At 38.8% G+C, this 21059-nt stretch overlaps 2 protein-coding genes across 2 annotated transcripts; one reads left to right on the plus strand and one right to left on the minus strand.

The window, feature by feature from the left end:
* Positions 1 to 2722: 2722 nt before the first annotated feature.
* LOC132958903 (lymphocyte antigen 75-like) lies at positions 2723 to 5563 on the plus strand. Its single transcript, XM_061031986.1, has 5 exons — positions 2723 to 2774; positions 3132 to 3503; positions 4646 to 4999; positions 5134 to 5225; positions 5426 to 5563. The coding sequence occupies exons 1-5, from the start codon at positions 2738 to 2740 to the stop codon at positions 5561 to 5563; spliced, it is 993 nt and encodes a 330-aa protein (XP_060887969.1). The 5' UTR covers positions 2723 to 2737.
* Positions 5564 to 17636: 12073 nt separating this feature from the next.
* LOC132958582 (lymphocyte antigen 75-like) lies at positions 17637 to 19817 on the minus strand. Its single transcript, XM_061031518.1, has 4 exons — positions 19781 to 19817; positions 19085 to 19453; positions 18059 to 18412; positions 17637 to 17924 (listed from the first exon to the last, which is right to left on the minus strand). The coding sequence occupies exons 1-4, from the start codon at positions 19815 to 19817 to the stop codon at positions 17719 to 17721; spliced, it is 966 nt and encodes a 321-aa protein (XP_060887501.1). The 3' UTR covers positions 17637 to 17718.
* Between the last annotated feature and the right edge of the window lie 1242 nt (positions 19818 to 21059).

A 21059-nucleotide genomic window follows, 5' to 3' on the forward strand; every position in this document is an offset into this window, starting at 1 on the left:
TTTCCGACTGATCTGGGGTCCAGCAACATCTCAACAGTTTTACGAGTGTTTGTATACAGTTGATCAGCATCACACCAGTCCACAAAACTGTCCACAGCAGCTCTGTGTCTACTTGGGTTCTAATTATTTGTGAGTAGACTGAGGATGACAGTATCATCTGAGAATTTCATGACATATTTGTTTGGCTGGGTGCTAACACAGTTATTAGTATACAGAGTAAACAAGAAGGGTGAACTAACACACCCCTGTGGGGCCCCCGTGCTGCTTACGGCTGTTACGGAGACAACAGAATTAAATCTCACTTGTTGTGGCCTGTTTGAAAGAAAGGAGTAGTACAACTTGATTAAAAAAGGGTTCACATCTAGCTCAACTAGTTTTTTAAGAAGAAGGCTGGATTGAGTTAAAAGCTGAGCTAAAATCAATGAAAAGCATTCTGGCATATGCAGCAGGGCTTTCGAGGTGCTTCAGGACAAGATGCATTATTGTTGAGATGGCGTCACTTGTGCTACGGTTTTTTGTGTAAGCGAATTGGTAGGGGTCCAGGGATGGCTCCACCTCCGTGCGTAGCTCCTCTGTTATGAGTCTTTCCAGTGATTTCATAACATTTGAGGTGGTAATCAGGTGTTTCAGGTCTTTTAGCATCATACACCATCATTGAGGTCTGACCCAAGTGAGGTTGATCAGACCCCGGCTAGCTACTGTCTCATGGCTCTCCTCTTGAGGCCTTCTCTTCCTCATTGGTCGTAGTGCCTATGGCTCTCTGCTTCCTCTTTTAATGCCCGAGCAGGTAGGCTCTGGCCAGAGATCCAACCACCTCCATCATGTTCAAATGCCTCTTCCAAGCAATCTACCCACAGGACTGTGAGCTCCAGCAGCACAGCTTGCTTGGTGGACTCTGATACAAGGACTATGTCCTGGTTGCAAGGTTCTGGTTGTGATATGGCTGGGGAACCTCTGCTGTGGTTTAAGGTCCAACAACAGTTTCCAGTCTCTTGCTGAGGTCAGCTTGCCTACAGGTGTTCTTTGAGCTGGATTTGGCGGCTCTCCTGTGGGTCTTAGAGAATAGGGGCCTTTTCATCCACTCTACTCTTCCACTGATGACTTCAGCTATGGTCTTCAGACCCTGAGCATGCCACCATTGGTACCCTCCCTCTCAAAGTGCCTTTGTACAATATTTGTTTATTGAGCTATTTAGTATGTAGCCAATGGAAGTGTTATCAGAGAGACCAAAGTGGACATGTGCCATAATTTGGTGTCTTTCTTTAATTCAATCACTTGGTAGAACAAAAAATGAATCTATAACTGTAAGTCCCACTAGAAGGCTTTATTGGAGAAATGACTAAATTATGCTGTAATCATAAAACAATGGACTTGAGATGCTCCAGTCTATTTATGAAACCAGGAAACATTTAAAAGGCACGATGTTGGGTCAGTTATCATTAAGAAAAAGTTTTATAACAGCTCCCGTTTAATGATTCATATAACATTAATAAAAAATGTACTTTATATTTTACTCCATTTTAGTCTACTGATAGTTTTTCTACCTTTCTGTTAATGACAAATTGAGTATATCGTTGGTTCAGTGTTAGGTGGGGGGTGTTTCTTCTGTAAATGTTTAACGATGAAACCGTAAAACAGACTGTTGGTTATTTTGGATTTATTTGGCAGAGGTCAAACAGAACAGCAACAGGGTACAAATAGCTGACAAACTTTTCATTTTAACAGTCTTGCTTATAGTGGAGTGCAAGAAGATCTAAGAAGATCTTAGATCGTGAAGGATTGTAATGTGTTGACGATCTGCCAGAGAGATCGTAGAACCAGGGTTAATGTGTTTATTCTATCATGCTGCAGTTTATACTCCCACACAGACATGTCTCCCCCTCCCCTTTGTTTTCAAATTTTTCCAAACCATCACTGCGTGAGAAACAGTTACCTAATCTACATAGTTTACACAGTTATGGTTTGCATCTCGGATAACGACACAACAAACTCTTTCAACAAGCCCGAGAGATGTTATCAGTCTGCTGAGAGTCAGACAGAGCGGAGCTCAGACAGACAGTCAGTGATGGGAGATATTAACGCGTTGTTTAAAATGTTGCTGCCTGTGTTTTTCTGCTCTCTCTCTCTCTCTCTCTCTCTCTCTGGGTTTTTAGAAGTTACTAACAAGCCTCTCCACCTTAAGCTCACCTGTTGTGAAGAGAAATCCTAGGATATAGGCCTACAACATTATGAAACGGAGGGAGTTGATCATATAAGCGAGGTCCGGACCTCGGTTGTTAAAAATATATATATTTTGAACAGTACAATAAATTATTTCCCTGTAATGATTCCCATGCATGCTGCTTGAAGTGATGTCAGTCAGCAGCTCTTTCTCCTCTCCTTCAGTGTGCAACAGGCAGGTGAGCATGAGTAACCATGGTGACTGTCTGTTATGTGTAAGTGAGTGAGAGAGGACGACACATGTCAAGTTTGTTAATAAAGCACATTTACAAAATTCTCAACTTGACCAAAGTGCTATAAAACCAAGGTAGAGAAAGAAATGAAAATAAAATCCATATTAAAGAAGAAGAGTACCCACAAAGAAATATGAAACCCCAACAAAATGAAATGTGAGAATAAAACAAGAGCAAAGATTAAATCCATAAACAGAATAATTGGTCAGGCCATTGGTTCGTTTGTGTATCACATTTACAGATCTGATCAGACTGTTGTCGTATTCAGTTCACAGAGCACCACGATGGAGAAGTTCTGGCTGGGTCTCTTGTGTCTCTCAGGTCAGTAAACTCTGTTTAATTATAACTGCTTATTTTGTTACAATCCACAATGTCTTCAGTAATTAAGTGTTTTAAGGGGTTGTCTTTATGATTATATTGGTTGGTCTGAAAAAAAATGTTAACCTTAAAAATTCAATAAAAAGCAATATAAATAAATCACTGAGTGGCTTTACTTGCCAGATGTGGTTTAATTTTTTTTAACTATAAATGTTGGCTACAAGAAGCCAGTGTACATATTATTTTAGTTTGACAAGTTTATCTCCACATAAACAGAGAAACTTTGCACATTTATAGTTGTGGTAAAGCAGCTTTATATCTGTCTATTTACTCTTTACTGTATGTGTGTTCTCCTCACAGGCTGGAACATCTCCTCATGCCTTCCCTCTCAGTACCACTATGTAGCTGAGCCTATGACTTGGACTGAAGCTCAGACCTACTGCAGAGAGACGTACACAGACCTTGCCACTGTTGAAAACATTGAAGAAATGGATCAACTTCTCTCCACAGTTCCATCTCTGCTTGATAAACATTTTGTCTGGATCGGCCTGTACAGTAAAATCGAGTGGAAATGGTCAGACGGCTACACAGAGAGTGGGGCTGATTATAGGAACTGGCACCCTGGAAAAGAACCTGACTTTCACGGAGGTCAATTCTGTGCTCAAACTGGAGATAGTGGAACATTTTGGGATGACTTCTGCTCTTACAGATATCATTTTATCTGTTACACAGGTAAGAGAGCAAGAAACAAGGGGCATGTCCAGGGTGTTTTGCTTTGATTGGCCCAACTTGGGCGCTGATTTATGAAGGAGTGGAATTAAGTTTTAGTGCACGCACACAGAAATAATAGGGTCGGTAATCTTCTGGTTAAAACATATACAGTCCATCAAAACTTTGATAGAGGACATACTGGCTGCTGCGTTGTTGTCAGAGAAGCCAGCACTTCAACATAGCATGTTTCCTTAAGAGGAGATATTGTGGAGATTGTAAGGTCATACAAATACTTGGGCACATTTTTGGACGACCAACTCAAATTTGATGTCAACACTGAGGCTATTGTAAAGACGGGGCAACAGAGAATTCACCTTTTAAGGAAACTGAACTCAGTCAGTCCTGTAATACTTGCTTTTACCAGTCTTTTATTGAGAGTCTCCTTTGTTTTTCTTTTATCTGTTGGTTTCACAAGCTCTCAGTTAAAGACAGAAACAGCTTTACAGGAATTGTTAAAATCTGTTCTAAGATAATCGACGTGAAACAGAGAGATTTAAATTCCTTATGTACCAGCAGATCCTCAGAAAGGCTGAGAGTATTTTAGCCTCTTCTGGTCACGCAATCTTTAGAGAATTTTGTCTGCTGCCATCACGTCTGCGTTATGTTTTACCTGCCTGTAAAACTGACCGCTACTCAAAATCGTTCATCCCCTCTGCGATCAGATTACTGAATGCTCCTTAACAATTTTATCTTTTGGCGCCACAGATCTTCTTTTTTCTTTTATTTATTCTTTTATTTGAATGATCACTCTAGTGTGTTTTCATTTCGTCTTCAGTCTGGCTGACTTTTAATCAGTCTGTCCAATATCAGTGTCTCCTTTATCTATGTTTTAACTCCTTGTGTAAGCTAATCTGTTGCTTGTACATCAACTTGTCTTTGTTCGTGTTTCTTTGTCATGTGTACGAGCTGCTCCACACCAATTGCCTCAAGAGGGATTAATAAAGTTGTTTGAATTGAATTGAATTGAATTAATGTCTGATCATATAGTAAGGTCATTTAACGATTTAATTCATTATATATCTCACATATCTTTCTTTCAAAGAGGTTTAGTGAACATTTTACTTGGATTAATCATTTCCTTTTTTTTCTAACTCTAACTGCAGGGACACAACAGGATCCTGAGTTTGTCTTTGTCAATGAAATCATGTCTTGGTCCGATGCTCAGAAGCACTGCAGGGAGAACTTCATAGACCTGGCCACTGTGAGGAACTTCAATGACACCGAGAAGATCCTGAGCTGGGTGCAAAAAGGAGACTGGGTATGGATTGGTTTATACAGAGATCCTGACATTAACTGGTCTAATGGGAGTCCCTCCACATACACATACTGGAAAGGCAGTTCAACTCCATTAGGCTCCATGAGCGTGGTTTGTGGAGCTGCGGAGATGCCGACATCAGGAAAATGGATTTTGTCTGACTGCGAAACTAAACTCCCGTTCGTTTGCTACAGCTCTCCATGTAAGTGATAAACTGACTTTCACTTGAACAAAGAGATTGTAGAATTATCTGATTATAATTTATGCTACACTGTCATTAATTGTAATGAAACAGTAACTCAACAGCACAGTTTCTTCTTTATTTCTGCATGACAGCAACACAGCAGGTGATAAAGCTCAGGATGAAGCCAGAGGACTCCACTGTGGATCTGAATGACCCTGCTGTGAAAGCAGACATACTGAAAAAGGTGAGTCTCCAAACGTTTTTTAGTAAACTTGAATTGCTTGACCAAGTGAGTGATGGGGGAATTTCTGTCTTCATTTGTGTGTTTGTTTGTTTGACTGTGTTTCTATCCTGTTAGCCTGCCAGGTGAAACTAATGCAAGCTCCCAGCAACAATACAGATTTAAGAACATGTTTAGAAATTGTTTCCATATGTATCTTTCAGCTCCAGAACAGGCTGAAGGAGAAAGGACTGAGTGGAGTCACCCTGAAGTGGAAAGAGCAGCCTGATGGGAAAGTTTTCTACAAGGAAGAAAAATGTTCTCAGAAGAAAAACCATGAAAACTTTAAGCTCTGCACATGAAATGTACCCGTGTTTAGCTGCACAGTAATGTGTGTTATCAATGTTGGATGATGATTCTATCTGAGACATGCATTACAATCAGTGACTAAGGCATTCAGTGTGATAAATAATTATTTAAAAAGTGACTTTACATTTTTTTAAGTTTGTGACCCCTTAAGTGACCCCTGAAATGTTTTTGTTCCTGTTGCTGGGAAATTAGCCCTTATCAATATCAGCGTTAGTGTGTCATTAATTTGTATTGCCATGAATAGATATACCTGTGTCGTGGATTTTTTTGCGATTAAATGAAGATCTCAAGTCAAAGATTTGTCTTTGTGTATTTTATTGCTCGAGCATAAAAGGGTTCTTTTGCAAAAGGGGGAAACTCATGCAGGAGTGACAATCAGCACAAATGCATAGCAGAGTCCCGCTCGGGAGCGGTTACATCAAGACATTTATACCAGACGGTGCAAAGCAGGGCACTCTCATAGGTCGACATGGGTCGACCAATGTCGACCTATGTCGACCTGTGGCACTCTCATTGGTAGACTCAGGTGGACAGGTGATGTAATCTGCCTAGAGAATAGTTTCATGACACCTTATAAGGTGACGGTTGCTGGTCATTCAAATCAGACAACGTTTATGGTTCATGTTCCGGTCATTCAAATCAGGTGACAGTTATGCAAATAGGGTGTCGTACAAGCCAGATGTGTCACCTGTTGAACATATATTTTTTTCCATTACACCTGCTTACAGTTACCAATGGGGGAAAGGGGATACAGGATCGATTATAATCTGGATCTGTTATAATCTGTGTTCTTAAAAAACTGTGTAATGTTATAAGATTTGTGTTTGTTTAGAAGACTGTTTACTTTAAAGTGAATCTCTGTCTTGCATGAGGAGGAGAGACGGTAAATGAACAGCTGTTAGATAGTACACTCATCTTGACACAATGCTCTGATTTATGTTGTGACATGCTTTTTAGCTGACATCTGTCTCTGGAATTTGGGGATGTTGTGTAAGAGGGAGGCACCAAGCAGGTAAACATGAGGAGAGGCTTGTTGTCCATGTGCCGGGACATTAAAGACAGGGCACTTTTTAAGATTCTGGTTGAAACTGTCTTTAGGTCCTGACAGAAATTTTAATTTCATGTGATCTGAAAAAGGAACTAAGAAAATCCGGCATCATCCCATATCGGTCGGCCCCTACTTACTATCATTCTGTGACATAGGACTTCTTTTTTTTTTATATCAGAGTTCAAGTATGTGGTAGAATTAATTAAAAGCTACTTAAAATAAGATGGTTGATCACATGATAACATTTTCTATAACACAGTTCTGTTTCAAATACATGCATCACTTAGACACCAAAATATATATTTACACAGTTCCACCTTCAGGTAAAAATGTAAATCTTCATTTGTAGACTTGTCATCTGTTCCATTGTGTAGACCTGTTGACGTCTTTGCATCCACTGAGCTATTGTTGGAGGTTTTGGTCTTTTGCCGTTTTTACAAATGGACTCCTGAAAATATGCAGATAATAGTAATTTAAACATTTGTAATGTGTTACAATTTATAAATTCTGGGCTACAATGAAATAGAAATTCTTCACATTAAGTTAAAAAAAAAAAGCCGTAAGAAAATAACGGAATCAATAAAGCCTGCTGGGGATCTTAAAAGAAGCATCTCTGGGACCGGAGGAGGCTGGCTGAATCCCAGCCTGAAATGATCCAAGAAAGAGGAGCGAGTTGTTTCTTTCATAGGTTCAGCCTCAATATCAAGCACAACTGGGCTGCACAAACAGGCTCCCTTCTTCCCTTTAATATTAGACAAAAAGAGATGATTGAAAACCTGAAACGTGTTGCATCAAATGAATAAAGTGTTTGACTAAATGTTGTGTGAGGTGGATTTCTCATCTGAATAGCCCACTTTCCAAACATAAGAATTTAACACTTACATATAGGATGGTCCTGTCTCCGTCTTACAGCCCCCAGAGGACTTGTTTCTAATGTCACATGTAGCCTGGTCTTAGTGCGTATGCTGGGTGAATTTATGAATATGACACATCAGCATGTTATTGATTATCTAAATCTTCGGACATACTGAGAAGTTATGATCTAAAATAATTTTCTGTATGCTTAAAGGGGTCAGCTGTTACACACAAAGTCCAGGTTCATACAGTCAAATAGTTTGGGGTAAAATAGCCGTTCGTGATAAATACTCAGCTCAATTGAAGTTTTAAAAAAAAATATTTCCTCTTTCAGAGGTTTAAAGTTTTATTTAGTTTCCTCTGGAGGGTTTTTTGTGTTACGTTTGAGTTTTAGGGTTTGGACCCCAGAATGCAGAACACGGAAACAAAAGTCAGTCTAAATATGTTTTAATGTAACAAAATAAAAGGCTTAAGGCAGTTGGTGGCAGATATTCCTGTGCCAAGAGAGTGTTTACTGAAATCAGCCTCTCTAGTCACCACCAGATGGCAGCATTGCCTTAATTTTAGAGATTTGGACTGACTGTCTTTTGATTTAATATGTAAAATACCCTTTGTAGTAAATATTTTGACAGACTGTCATCATAAATGCATGTTTTACTAATAGTAATTCATTACTACAAAGTAGAAAGAGATTTATATTTTTGAAGCCTTTTGGAAGATTTTACAGAGGCACACCCAGACATCAAAGTTTGACAGTACGCCGATGCGACGCCCACTTTAAGTCATTGATATGTCAAGGAAACACTGATCAACTCTCAACGCCCTTTTATTTAATATCTTGGTTTCGCACAACTTTAGATCTTCAACTTGTCTAGAACACACTGACACTGAGTTGGCCATGATCGGATGAACAGGGTCTCCAGGAAGTACGCTCAGATAGGAAGCCTGAAAATTCAACATTGGGCCATTATTCATACAATAAAAGAATATGGTGGTTTTCCTGTTGGGTTTTGACAATGGGCACCATGCCATTTTATCAAAGTCCTGACTGGTTAATAAGCAGAAAAAATGTCATGCATGTCGGGGAGTAATCCTCTTGGGGGGGGGGGGCTTTTGAAAAAATACCATGGCAGTGCACCGAGACATCAAAGCTTGACAGTACGCTGCGGCCACGCCCTTTTATGTAGATTCTTGATTTTGCATAATTTTAGATCTTCAACATATCTAGAACACACTGAGACTGAGTTGGTGATGATCGGATGAACAGGGTCTCCAGGAAGTACGCTCAGATAGGAAGCCTGTGAAACGTAAGTTTTGCCATTATTTCAAGAGATGGCGGACTTCCTTTTGGGTTCTGACTATGGTTGCAAGAGGATTTTTTGGAGGTCCTGACATGGTTAATATACATAAAAATTGTCATGCATGTAGGTAAATTAAAACCTCTATGGGGAGGCCTTTTGGAAAGGTTAAAAGGGGCGTGCTGAGACATCAAAGTTTGACAGTACGCCTTGGACAGCCCTTTTATGTACAATTGTGTAGAGCACAAGCTGATATCTTCAACATGTCTAGAACACACTGACACTGAGTTTGTGATGATTGGATGAACAAACTCGGGTGAGTTCTTTCAAATAGGTAACCTATGAAAAACGAGCCAAGTTTTTTTAGGTTAAAAAAATTATGGCGGACTTCCTTTTGGGTTTTGACTACAGGTGCCAGAGGGTTTTATTTAGGGCCTGACATGTTAGATATACAGCTAACGGCTAGGCTGCTATCATCCCCTACGGCTTTCCTGCTCGTCCTGAGAAAACTCTATAAACATTAAGTTAACATTTAACTTTTCTACAACACAGTTAAAACAAATTATATTCAACCCAAATATTTAATTAAAGTCTTAAAACTACACTTTTTTTAATATACAACTATGGTTATTAGTTATTTGTCAGAGCAGTTACTAGACTTTGTCAGTGTTAGCAGAGCAATACATTAGCAAAGTTTTATCCATAGACTGTAAATAAATATGTGAGACATCCAGAAGAAATCAATATTACAAAGCATACAGTTCATGTTACTGTTCTGACAAAAAGAGGAATGTCTGTGTCTTATATTTACTGTTGTCAACAGCGATGTGGGTGAACATGACAATTGAAAAATAATTATTTAGTATTTATTATACGACATTTGTTTTCTATAGAACCCCGTGAAGCATGAAGCGTGAGAGCATTATTACATTTTCTATAACCTGCTGGTTCCACTCCACCACCCTCCAGAACAGAAACCGCCTGCAGAGCACGGTCACAGTCTGCTCTAAGATCATTGGACTACCTGTAAGGACTTTGACATCGATCTATGAGCAACAGACAATCAGGCTAACAGGTCGGATGATGCAGGACCCCTCACACGCTCTCTTCACAGTGTTTGAGTGGCTCTGATGTGGATTCCCGTTGTTGATATGTTTGATGATGAAGAAATTCGCCGTTGAGACTGACTTGCTTTCAAACAAAATTGTTTATTAACAAGATACAGAATCACTGAACACGTCTGCTCAGGAGAGACAAGAAGCCAATACCGATCTCTCCCGAACATACACTGAGAATGCTATTTATACACAATGTCACAGGACACATGAGGACATCTGTTTGTTTTTTAGGACAACCCCTATTACTTCAACAGCAGGGGCCTCTGCAATTATATGTATGTCATAAACTTAAAGGCCAACACAGGTCACAGGTACAATCTCCTGTCTAGATGTCCCTGGGAAACCCTCTGGGCATAAGGGTCCATTTGTTCACATTCCACTGTGGGGGATCCTAGCTTTGCTCTAAGCATTTCCTGACACTGATAACTCATCCTGCGAACAACACCTCTAAACAACCATTCCACTGAAGGAAACCCCTTTAACAGATTTGTGCAGTATACACTTAAAGATCACTATAATATCTCTGTCCTAGATATTTAAGACACTTCAGCTCCCTGCAGGACGTTGGCTTCGCTGTCCCTGCCAGGACACAGAGGAGAAGAGCAACCTTTGTTCCCAGGGCTGTCCAACTCCTCAACTCCTAACACCCCCCCCCCCCCCCCCCCCCCCCCCCCACCAACACCTCTCACCCATGCAGACTCTCAGCTGTGAACTTTGTTTTTTTACTTCCTTCCATTTGCCATGCACCTTAACTGCCTCTGCTTTATCTGGTCTCATGCACTACATCACTTTATTCTATCCTTTCTATTTCAGTATTCATACAGTTCTGGTTACTTTATTCCTGTTGTTTCTTATCCATCATTGCACTACGGTCACTTTATTTATCTCATTTTTACCTTTACAGCTACGGTCACTTTATTTATCTCATTTTTACCTTTACAGCTACGGTCACTTTATTTATCTCATTTTTACCTTTACAGTTATATTGTATATATTTGTTCTGTTGTTCCATTATTCACCATGCACCTTAATAACTTATCATTTAGTATTTGCCTACTTGCACATAGCTCTGTATATATATATTTATTTCTCGTTTACTGCACATAGTTCTGTTTACATCTGGTCACTACTGCACATAGTTATGGTTACATTTGTTTACATCTGTTAGTCCAATCACTGTCCACTTATATCTATTCTTTTATATTTTGTATTTTTAAGTTAAGTTTAAGCTTTAAGTTGTATTTAAATTGACACTTTATATTTAGGTTAAAATGTTTCGTACTTGCACTGTTGTTAATTTACTGCTTACAAATAAAGTTTTTTGAATTGAATTGAATGTGAAGTCATGGAGTCTGTGGCCAGTGTCAGCTTCACACCAAAAACTTTAAGTATTAGAAAAAATTGTGTTTAAGACTGGCATCTATTATTATGAGTTGCAGCTACCTTGTTCAATATTATTCCTGCAGATGTGGCTAATAACAAAAAAACACCCTGAGCTGTCACATGTAGTTAACTGTACATTTTGTCTTGTCTGAGGCATTAATTGAACACCTTTGTATTTCTCCTATAGACACAGTGTGGATTATTGGCGTCTTGTCCGTCGAGCTGCCCAGAGAGCTGCAGAGACAGAGGAAGAAACCTGAGCCTCAACAATATCTGCATTTGTTAGTTCTTCTGGGGTGGACTTCGGTTGCTTCTCTTCAACAGCTCACTGCGAGGGAGGTCTCCCCCGGATGGCCTGAGTGATGTCACCCACAGGCTGAGAGCTGAGGCGTGTTTTAAGCCTCTTGACAAACCGTTACACCGCACCTGCCTGTCAAGCTGGTCAGCTAAACGCCTTATTGTGAATAACTCTTATCCTTCATCAAATCAAACGACCCCCTCGAGACATGAGCTAATCACACCTATTTGGTTTTTTGTATCAGGTACATCTCTGCTGTAAAAACAGACTTTTTGAATGTGGTTTTTCAGATTAAATAAATATTTCTATATAAATGCACTCCTTTATGTCTACTTCTGAGTATACATTTCAGATTTGAAATGACAAGACTTAAATGTGCATTAATGCTCAACTCAATAGCTTAGGGAAGGAAGTCTCCTTTTACACAACTCTTAATTCTTTTGACAGTCATTGCAAAATTATGCCCTTAAACACAGCCCCATTCTTAAATCAAGATACACCGAGAGTAAATAAGATCAATAACTTGTGAATAAAAACACAGTTAAAAATGATTTAGAAATGCAGTCTTCCGAGATCAATACCACAAAATATCAACTTCTCCCATCTAAACTGGACAAAGGGTTTTAAAATGGGAAGAAAATAGTTTGATTGCAAGTTGTTTGGAGGAGATCTATTTTTATTTGAACAGCTGAAGCATGAATACAGTCTTCCAAGGGGCAAACCCTCCTCCTCCTCCTGAAGCCTGTGGATGATGTACTGCCGTCTTATCTGCTGGCCATCTTCTCTCACCAGAACTTCAACTGTTGAAAAGTCATTCTGAAGAAGCTCGAGCATGTGACATGGATCCAGGAGAACATGGACTTTTAGTGCGGGGTCTTCAGGATGGCAAAGAAAGAGAGAAAATATCAGTTATTCATTAAATCAATTTGTTTGTGCATTTTCTGTATTCATCTGTGTGTAAGAGCACATTTATGAATTCAACAGTGTACTACCCAGACAACATAGGTACAGTATTCAGGTAATCAACATCTATTCAAAGTTAAGAAGTTAAACCTTATTGTAATCATGCTATTTTCAGCTCTCACTCACTTGCACAATGATATTCCACATCAAATTGTCTCAGATTTTGTGTGAGGACAAATTGAGCAGTTTATTGTGGATAATACTTCATCTTAACATGAAACAAATATAACCTGAATTATTTAAATCATTAACAGGTCCCAACTCTCTGTGCTTTAGTACAGAACATACAGTAACTCATTTATTATTAACATGAGCTCAGTACATGGCTGTATTCTTCAAACTATTTCTTGTACTTATTACTTTATATCTTATTTTCATTCCATATGTTATTTATATTTTATATTTCTACTGCTATATTCTGTGTAAGAACATCTGTAATGATTAAGAACTATATTAATAACCAGATTAAATTTCCATGAACTCATACAAAGTTTTTTTTGTTTTTTATTTGTTTGCACAAATCTTAAGACACTACATCAACCATGTAACTTTAATGTCATCCTCTATAACCTACACAGCATATTAGGTTCAGTTGAGTTAAGTTTATGTTACTGACGGATAATTACTACACAAAGTTTGTTTTTTAATGTCGACATTTACGTCATCATAACGTCAGATAACCATATTTACAGTCTGCGGTTAACCACCAAGGTGAACCTTTAGTTTCTAACATCACACAAACTCATTATTTATCTTAACAACAAACATTTCTAAACCATTGACTGTAAATAATGGACTACACTGAGTACAGTTAGCCGACTGGTTTACAAGCTAACGCTAAACAAGCTAGGTCCGTAAATATAAATACCGACACATGAGTATGCAGTAAATATAACACTACTATATCACTTACCGAAAAAAACTGAAGCATCAACTTCTTGGATGGTCTGTTAACCGCACAGCAAGCCATGTATGTTGTCAGATATGTGTTAAACAAACTCTCCAAACAAAGTAAAAAAGAGGAGAAATCAGACGGATCAAGCTGCTAGCCTCCTGACCTGCTGACCTGACAGACAGATGCAGCATGCAGAGCTGTCAATCAAATCTGACACATCCCTTATATGACTGCGGTCAAGATCAGCCGCTCCTCGAGTTTACATGGTGAAGTGAGTCGCCCCTAAATTTTAAGTGCCCACGTATTCTGATCTTTATGGTAAATGCTCCGGACTGCAGAGCGAGCAGGAGTAACAGACAGAAAGAGCGATTTTGACCCGTTATTAATCTCCTTTTCCAGACAAAAAAAAATCTTCCATAAGTAGAAAAATGATTCTGATATGGTTGGACTTAGTACGTCCTAGACTACGTGCACAAGTAATATGAAGTACTTTTACTGTGTACTTTTTGTGAAATCCATTGTCTACTTATGGAAGAATTATTTTTTACAAGACATCAAAGTCATAAAAAGAGACTCATTATCGTGATTTATAAGGGACTTTGTCAATGGATTTCTCAAAAAGCACACAGTAAAAGTACTTCATAGTACCTGTGCATTTACCATACCATTTACCCCCCCCCCCCCCCCCCCCCCCCCCCCACACAGTTTGAGGAGAAGGGTCCGTCAATTTATCAGATATATCTCGTTTTTTGAACCAGGCTGTAAACATGTTAATTCCTGTGGTAAAAACGGGCTGTGGAAAAATGATGTCTCAGTGCACTGCCATGATATTTTTTCAAAAGGTCCCCCCCCCCCCCAAGAGCATTACTCCCCGACATGCATGATATTTTTTCTGCTTATTAACCAGGTCAGGACTTTGATAAAATGGCATGGTGCCCATTGTCAAAACCCAACAGGAAAACCACCATATTCTTTTTATTGTATGAATAATGGCCCAATGTTGAATTTTCAGGCTTCCTATCTGAGCGTACTTCCTGGAGACCCTGTTCATCCATTCATCGCCAACTCAGTCTCAGTGTGTTCAAGACAAGTTGAAGATCTAAAGTTGTGCGAAACCAAGATATTAAATAAAAGGGCGTGGCCGCAGCGTACTGTCAAGCTTTGATGCCTTGGTGCACCACTGTGTATTTTTCCCAAAATGCCTCCTCATAGATGTTTTTTCACCTACATTCATTAATTGTTTTCTGCATATTAACAATGTCAGGACCTACATAAAATGCTATGGCACCAATTGTCAAAACCCAAGATGAAGCCCGCCATCATTTTTTTAAATAATGGCCCAATTTTTGACATACTTTTTTGAGGCCCCGTACATCTGATCATCTCCAGAGTTGATCAGTGTATTCTTGACATATCAATGACTTAAAGTGGGCGTCGCATCGGCGTACTGTCAAACTTTGATGTCTGGGTGCGCCCCTGTAAAATCTTCCAAAAGGCCTCAAAAATATAAATCTCTTTCTACTTTGTAGTAATGAATTACTATTACCAAAACATGCATTTATGATGACAGTCTGTCAAAATATTTACTACAAAGGGTATTTTACATATTAAATCAAAAGACAGTCAATCCAAATCTCTAAAATTAAGGCAATGTTCCCATCTGGTGGTGACTAGAGAGGCTGATTTCAGTAAACGCTCTCTTGGCACAGGAATATCCCTGCAAAAATGATTGACAGAAATCTAAACAGAAAAACTAAAATCAGTTACCTTAAAAAGGGACAGAAAACCCTCCAGAGGAAATTAAATAAAACTTTAAACCTCTGAAAGAGGAAATATTTTTTTTAAAAACTTCAATTGAGCTGAGTATTTATCACGAACGGTTATTTTACTCCAAACTATTTGCCTGTATGAACCTGGACTTTGTGTGTAACAGCTGACCCCTTTAAGCATACAGAAAATTATTTTAGATCATAACTTCTCAGTATATCCGAAGATTTAGATAATCAACAACATGCTGATGTGTCATATTCATAAATGCACCCAGCACACGCACTAAGACCAGGCTACATGTGACATTAGAAACAAGTCCTCTGGGGGCTGTAAGACGGAGACAGGACCATCCTATATGTAAGTGTTAAATTCTTATGTTTGGAAAGTGGGCTATTCAGATGAGAAATCCACCTCACACAACATTTAGTCAAACACTTTATTCATTTGATGCAACACGTTTCAGGTTTTCAATCATCTCTTTTTGTCTAATATTAAAGGGAAGAAGGGAGCCTGTTTGTGCAGCCCAGTTGAGCTTGATATTGAGGCTGAACCTATGAAAGAAACAACTCGCTCCTCTTTCTTGGATCATTTCAGGCTGGGATTCAGCCAGCCTCCTCCGGTCCCAGAGATGCTTCTTTTAAGATCCCCAGCAGGCTTTATTGATGCCGTTATTGTCTTACGGATTTTTTTTTTAAACTTAATGTGAAGAATTTCTATTTCATTGTAGCCCATAATTTATAAATTGTAACACATTACAAATTTTTAAATTACTATTATCTGCATATTTTCAGGGGTCCATTTGTAAAAACGGCAAAAGACCAAAACCACCAACAATAGCTCAGTGGATGCAAAGACGTCAACAGGTCTACACAATGGAACAGATGACAAGTCTACAAATGAAGATTTACATTTTTACCTGAAGGTGGAACTGTGTAAATATATATTTTGGTGTCTAAGTGATGCATGTATTTGAAACAGAACTGTGTTATAGAAAATGTTATCATGTGATCAACCATCTTATTTTAAGTAGCTTTTAATTAATTCTACCACATACTTGAACTCTGATATAAAAAAAAGAAGTCCTATGTCACAGAATGATAGTAAGTAGGGGCCGACCGATATGGGATGATGACAGATTTTCTTAGTTCCTTTTTCAGATCACATGAAATTAAAATTTCTGTCAGGACCTAAAGACAGTTTCAACCAGAATCTTAAAAAGTGCCCTGTCTTTAATGTCCCGGCACATGGACAACAAGCCTCTCCTCATGTTTAACTGCTTGGTGCCTCCCTCTTACACAACATCCCCAAATTCCAGAGACAGATGTCAGCTAAAAAGCATTAATGTCACAACATAAATCAGAGCATTGTGTCAAGATGAGTGTACTATCTAACAGCTGTTCATTTACCGTCTCTCCTCCTCATGCAAGACAGAGATTCACTTTAAAGTAAACAGTCTTCTAAACAAACACAAATCTTATAACATTACACAGTTTTTTAAGAACACAGATTATAACAGATCCAGATTATAATCGATCCTGTATCCCCTTTCCCCCATTGGTAACTGTAAGCAGGTGTAATGGAAAAAAATATATGTTCAACAGGTGACACATCTGGCTTGTACGACACCCTATTTGCATAACTGTCACCTGATTTGAATGACCGGAACATGAACCATAAACGTCGTCTGATTTGAATGACCAGCAACCGTCACCTTATAAGGTGTCATGAAACTATTCTCTAGGCAGATTACATCACCTGTCCACCTGAGTCTACCAATGAGAGTGCCACAGGTCGACATAGGTCGACATTGGTCGACCCATGTCGACCTATGAGAGTGCCCTGCTTTGCACCGTCTGGTATAAATGTCTTGATGTAACCGCTCCCGAGCGGGACTCTGCTATGCATTTGTGCTGATTGTCACTCCTGCATGAGTTTCCCCCTTTTGCAAAAGAACCCTTTTATGCTCGAGCAATAAAATACACAAAGACAAATCTTTGACTTGAGATCTTCATTTAATCGCAAAAAAATCCACGACACAGGTATATCTATTCATGGCAATACAAATTAATGACACACTAACGCTGATATTGATAAGGGCTAATTTCCCAGCAACAGGAACAAAAACATTTCAGGGGTCACTTAAGGGGTCACAAACTTAAAAAAATGTAAAGTCACTTTTTAAATAATTATTTATCACACTGAATGCCTTAGTCACTGATTGTAATGCATGTCTCAGATAGAATCATCATCCAACATTGATAACACACATTACTGTGCAGCTAAACACGGGTACATTTCATGTGCAGAGCTTAAAGTTTTCATGGTTTTTCTTCTGAGAACATTTTTCTTCCTTGTAGAAAACTTTCCCATCAGGCTGCTCTTTCCACTTCAGGGTGACTCCACTCAGTCCTTTCTCCTTCAGCCTGTTCTGGAGCTGAAAGATACATATGGAAACAATTTCTAAACATGTTCTTAAATCTGTATTGTTGCTGGGAGCTTGCATTAGTTTCACCTGGCAGGCTAACAGGATAGAAACACAGTCAAACAAACAAACACACAAATGAAGACAGAAATTCCCCCATCACTCACTTGGTCAAGCAATTCAAGTTTACTAAAAAAAGTTTGGAGACTCACCTTTTTCAGTATGTCTGCTTTCACAGCAGGGTCATTCAGATCCACAGTGGAGTCCTCTGGCTTCATCCTGAGCTTTATCACCTGCTGTTTTGCTGTCATGCAGAAATAAAGAAGAAACTGTGCTGTTGAGTTACTGCTTCATTACAATTAATGACAGTGTAGCATAAATTATAATCAGATAATTCTACAATCTCTTCGTTCAAGTGAAAGTCAGTTTATCACTTACATGGAGGGCTGTAGCAAACGAACGGGAGTTTAGTTTCGCAGTCAGACAAAATCCATTTTCCTGATGTTGGCATCTCCGCAGCTCCACAAACCACGCTCATGGAGCCTAATGGAGTTGAACTGCCTTTCCAGTATGTGTATGTGGAGGGACTCCCATTAGACCAGTTAATGTCAGGATCTCTGTATAAACCAATCCATACCCAGTCTCCTTTTTGCACCCAGCTCAGGAACTTCTTGGTGTCATTGAAGTTCCTCACAGTGGCCAGGTCTATGAAGTTCTCCCTGCAGTGCTTCTGAGCATCGGACCAAGACATGATTTCATTGACAAAGACAAACTCAGGATCCTGTTGTGTCCCTGCAGTTAGAGTTAGAAAAAAAAGGAAATGATTAATCCAAGTAAAATGTTCACTAAACCTCTTTGAAAGAAAGATATGTGAGATATATAATGAATTAAATCGTTAAATGACCTTACTATATGATCAGACATTAATTTAATTCAATTCAATTCAAACAACTTTATTAATCCCTCTTGAGGCAATTGGTGTGGAGCAGCTCGTACACATGACAAAGAAACCCGAACAAAGACAAGTTGACGTACAAGCAACAGATTAGCTTACACAAGGAGTTAAAACATAGACAAAGGAGACACTGATATTGGACAGACTGATTAAAAGTCAGCCAGACTGAAGACGAAATGAAAACACACTAGAGTGATCATTCAAATAAAAGAATAAATAAAAGAAAAAAGAAGATCTGTGGCGCCAAAAGATAAAATTGTTAAGGCGCATTCAGTAATCTGATCGCAGAGGGGATGAACGATTTTGAGTAGCGGTCAGTTTTACAGGCAGGTAAAATATAACGCCGACGTGATGGGTTTAGGGTTAGATGTTTTAACCAGAAGATTACCGACTTTTATTTCTGTGTGCGTGCACTAAAACTTAATTCCACTCCTTCATAAATCAGCGCCCAAGTTGGGCCAATCAAAGCAAAACAGCCTGGACATGCCCCTTGTTTCTTGCTCTCTTACCTGTGTAACAGATAAAATGATATCTGTAAGAGCAGAAGTCATCCCACAATGTTCCACTATCTCCAATTAGAGCACAGAATTGACCTCCGACAAAGTTGGGTTCTGCAGGCTGCCAGTTCCTATAATCAGCCCCACTCTCTGTGTAGCCGTCTGACCATTTCCACTCGATTTTACTGTACAGGCCGATCCAGACAAAATGTTTATCAAGCAGAGATGGAACTGTGGAGAGAAGTTGATCCATTTCTTCAATGTTTTCAACAGTGGCAAGGTCTGTGTACGTCTCTCTGCAGTAGGTCTGAGCTTCAGTCCAAGTCATAGGCTCAGCTACATAGTGGTACTGAGAGGGAAGGCATGAGGAGATGTTCCAGCCTGTGAGGAGAACACACATACAGTAAAGAGTAAATAGACAGATATAAAGTTTCTCTGTTTATGTGGAGATAAACTTGTCAAACTAAAATAATATGTACACTGGCTTCTTGTAGCCAACATTTATAGTTAAAAAAAAATGAAACCACACCTGGCAAGTAAAGCCACTCAGTGATTTATTTATATTGCTTTTTATTGAATTTTTAAGGTTAACATTTTTTTCAGACCAACCAATATAATCATAAAGACAACCCCTTAAAACACTTAATTACTGAAGACATTGTGGATTGTAACAAAATAAGCAGTTATAATTAAACAGAGTTTACTGACCTGAGAGACACAAGAGACCCAACCAGAACTTCTCCATCGTGGTGCTCTGTGAACTGAATATGACAACAGTCTCTACTTATATCACTGACACTGATATGCAAATCTAAATAAATTCAACACCAGCTCCTCATCCCAGCTGTGGACACAGTCAACAATCCAGTTTATCTTCAAATACACTTTTGATAATTTTAAAGTTAATGAACCAAGTTCATCCGTTCTTTTAGACCTGGATCGGTAAATGTGATACACAAACGAACCAATGGCCTGACCAATTATTCTGTTTATGGATTTAATCTTTGCTCTTGTTTTATTCTCACATTTCATTTTGTTGGGGTTTCATATTTCTTTGTGGGTACTCTTCTTCTTTAATATGGATTTTATTTTCATTTCTTTCTCTACCTTGGTTTTATAGCACTTTGGTCAAGTTGAGAATTTTGTAAATGTGCTTTATTAACAAACTTGACATGTGTCGTCCTCTCTCACTCACTCATACATAACAGACGGTCACCATGGTTACTCATGCTCACCTGCCTGTTGCACACTGAACGAGAGGAGAAAGAGCTGCTGACTGACATCACTTCAAGCAGCATGCATGGGAATCATTACAGGGAAATCATTTATTGTACTGTTCAAAATATATATATTTTTATATAACAACCGAGGTCCGGACCTCGCTTATATGATCAACTCCCTCCATTTCATGATGTTGTAGGCCTATATCCTAGGATTTCTCTTCACAACAGGTGAGCTTAAGGTGGTAACAGTAATCCTGACCCGGTAAAGGTGGTCATTCCTAAATCCAAAACTGCACAATTTGAAAATGACCTTAGGAATATTAGTTGGGATCAAATATCAGAAATGGATAATCTGGATGCATGCTGTGACTCCATGACTACAGCTCTAATGACACTATATTCAAAATACTCCAAAAAAATAAAATGTAAAGAAAAGAAGGCATCTCCACCATGGTTAAATAATGACATGCGTAAACTCATGAAAAAACGAGATCTTGCTTTAAAAACATCACTATCTTCTAAACTTACCACCGACCATCTTCTTTACAAGAGTCTAAGGAACAAAGTAGTCCTGGAGTTACGCAAAGCAAAATCTTCATATTACACACAACTTATAGGAAATGCCAAAGGCAATAGCAAATCCCTTTGGAAGCACTTAAACAACTTAACCAATAAATCACATGGCCAAAAAGGAATCAAAGAACTAAAAACTAATGGAAAAGTCATCACTGACAAGTCCACAATGGCCCATGAATTTAATAAGT

This window comes from Labrus mixtus, chromosome 23 (genome assembly GCF_963584025.1).
Source record: "Labrus mixtus chromosome 23, fLabMix1.1, whole genome shotgun sequence".
Classification (NCBI taxonomy): domain Eukaryota; kingdom Metazoa; phylum Chordata; class Actinopteri; order Labriformes; family Labridae; genus Labrus; species Labrus mixtus.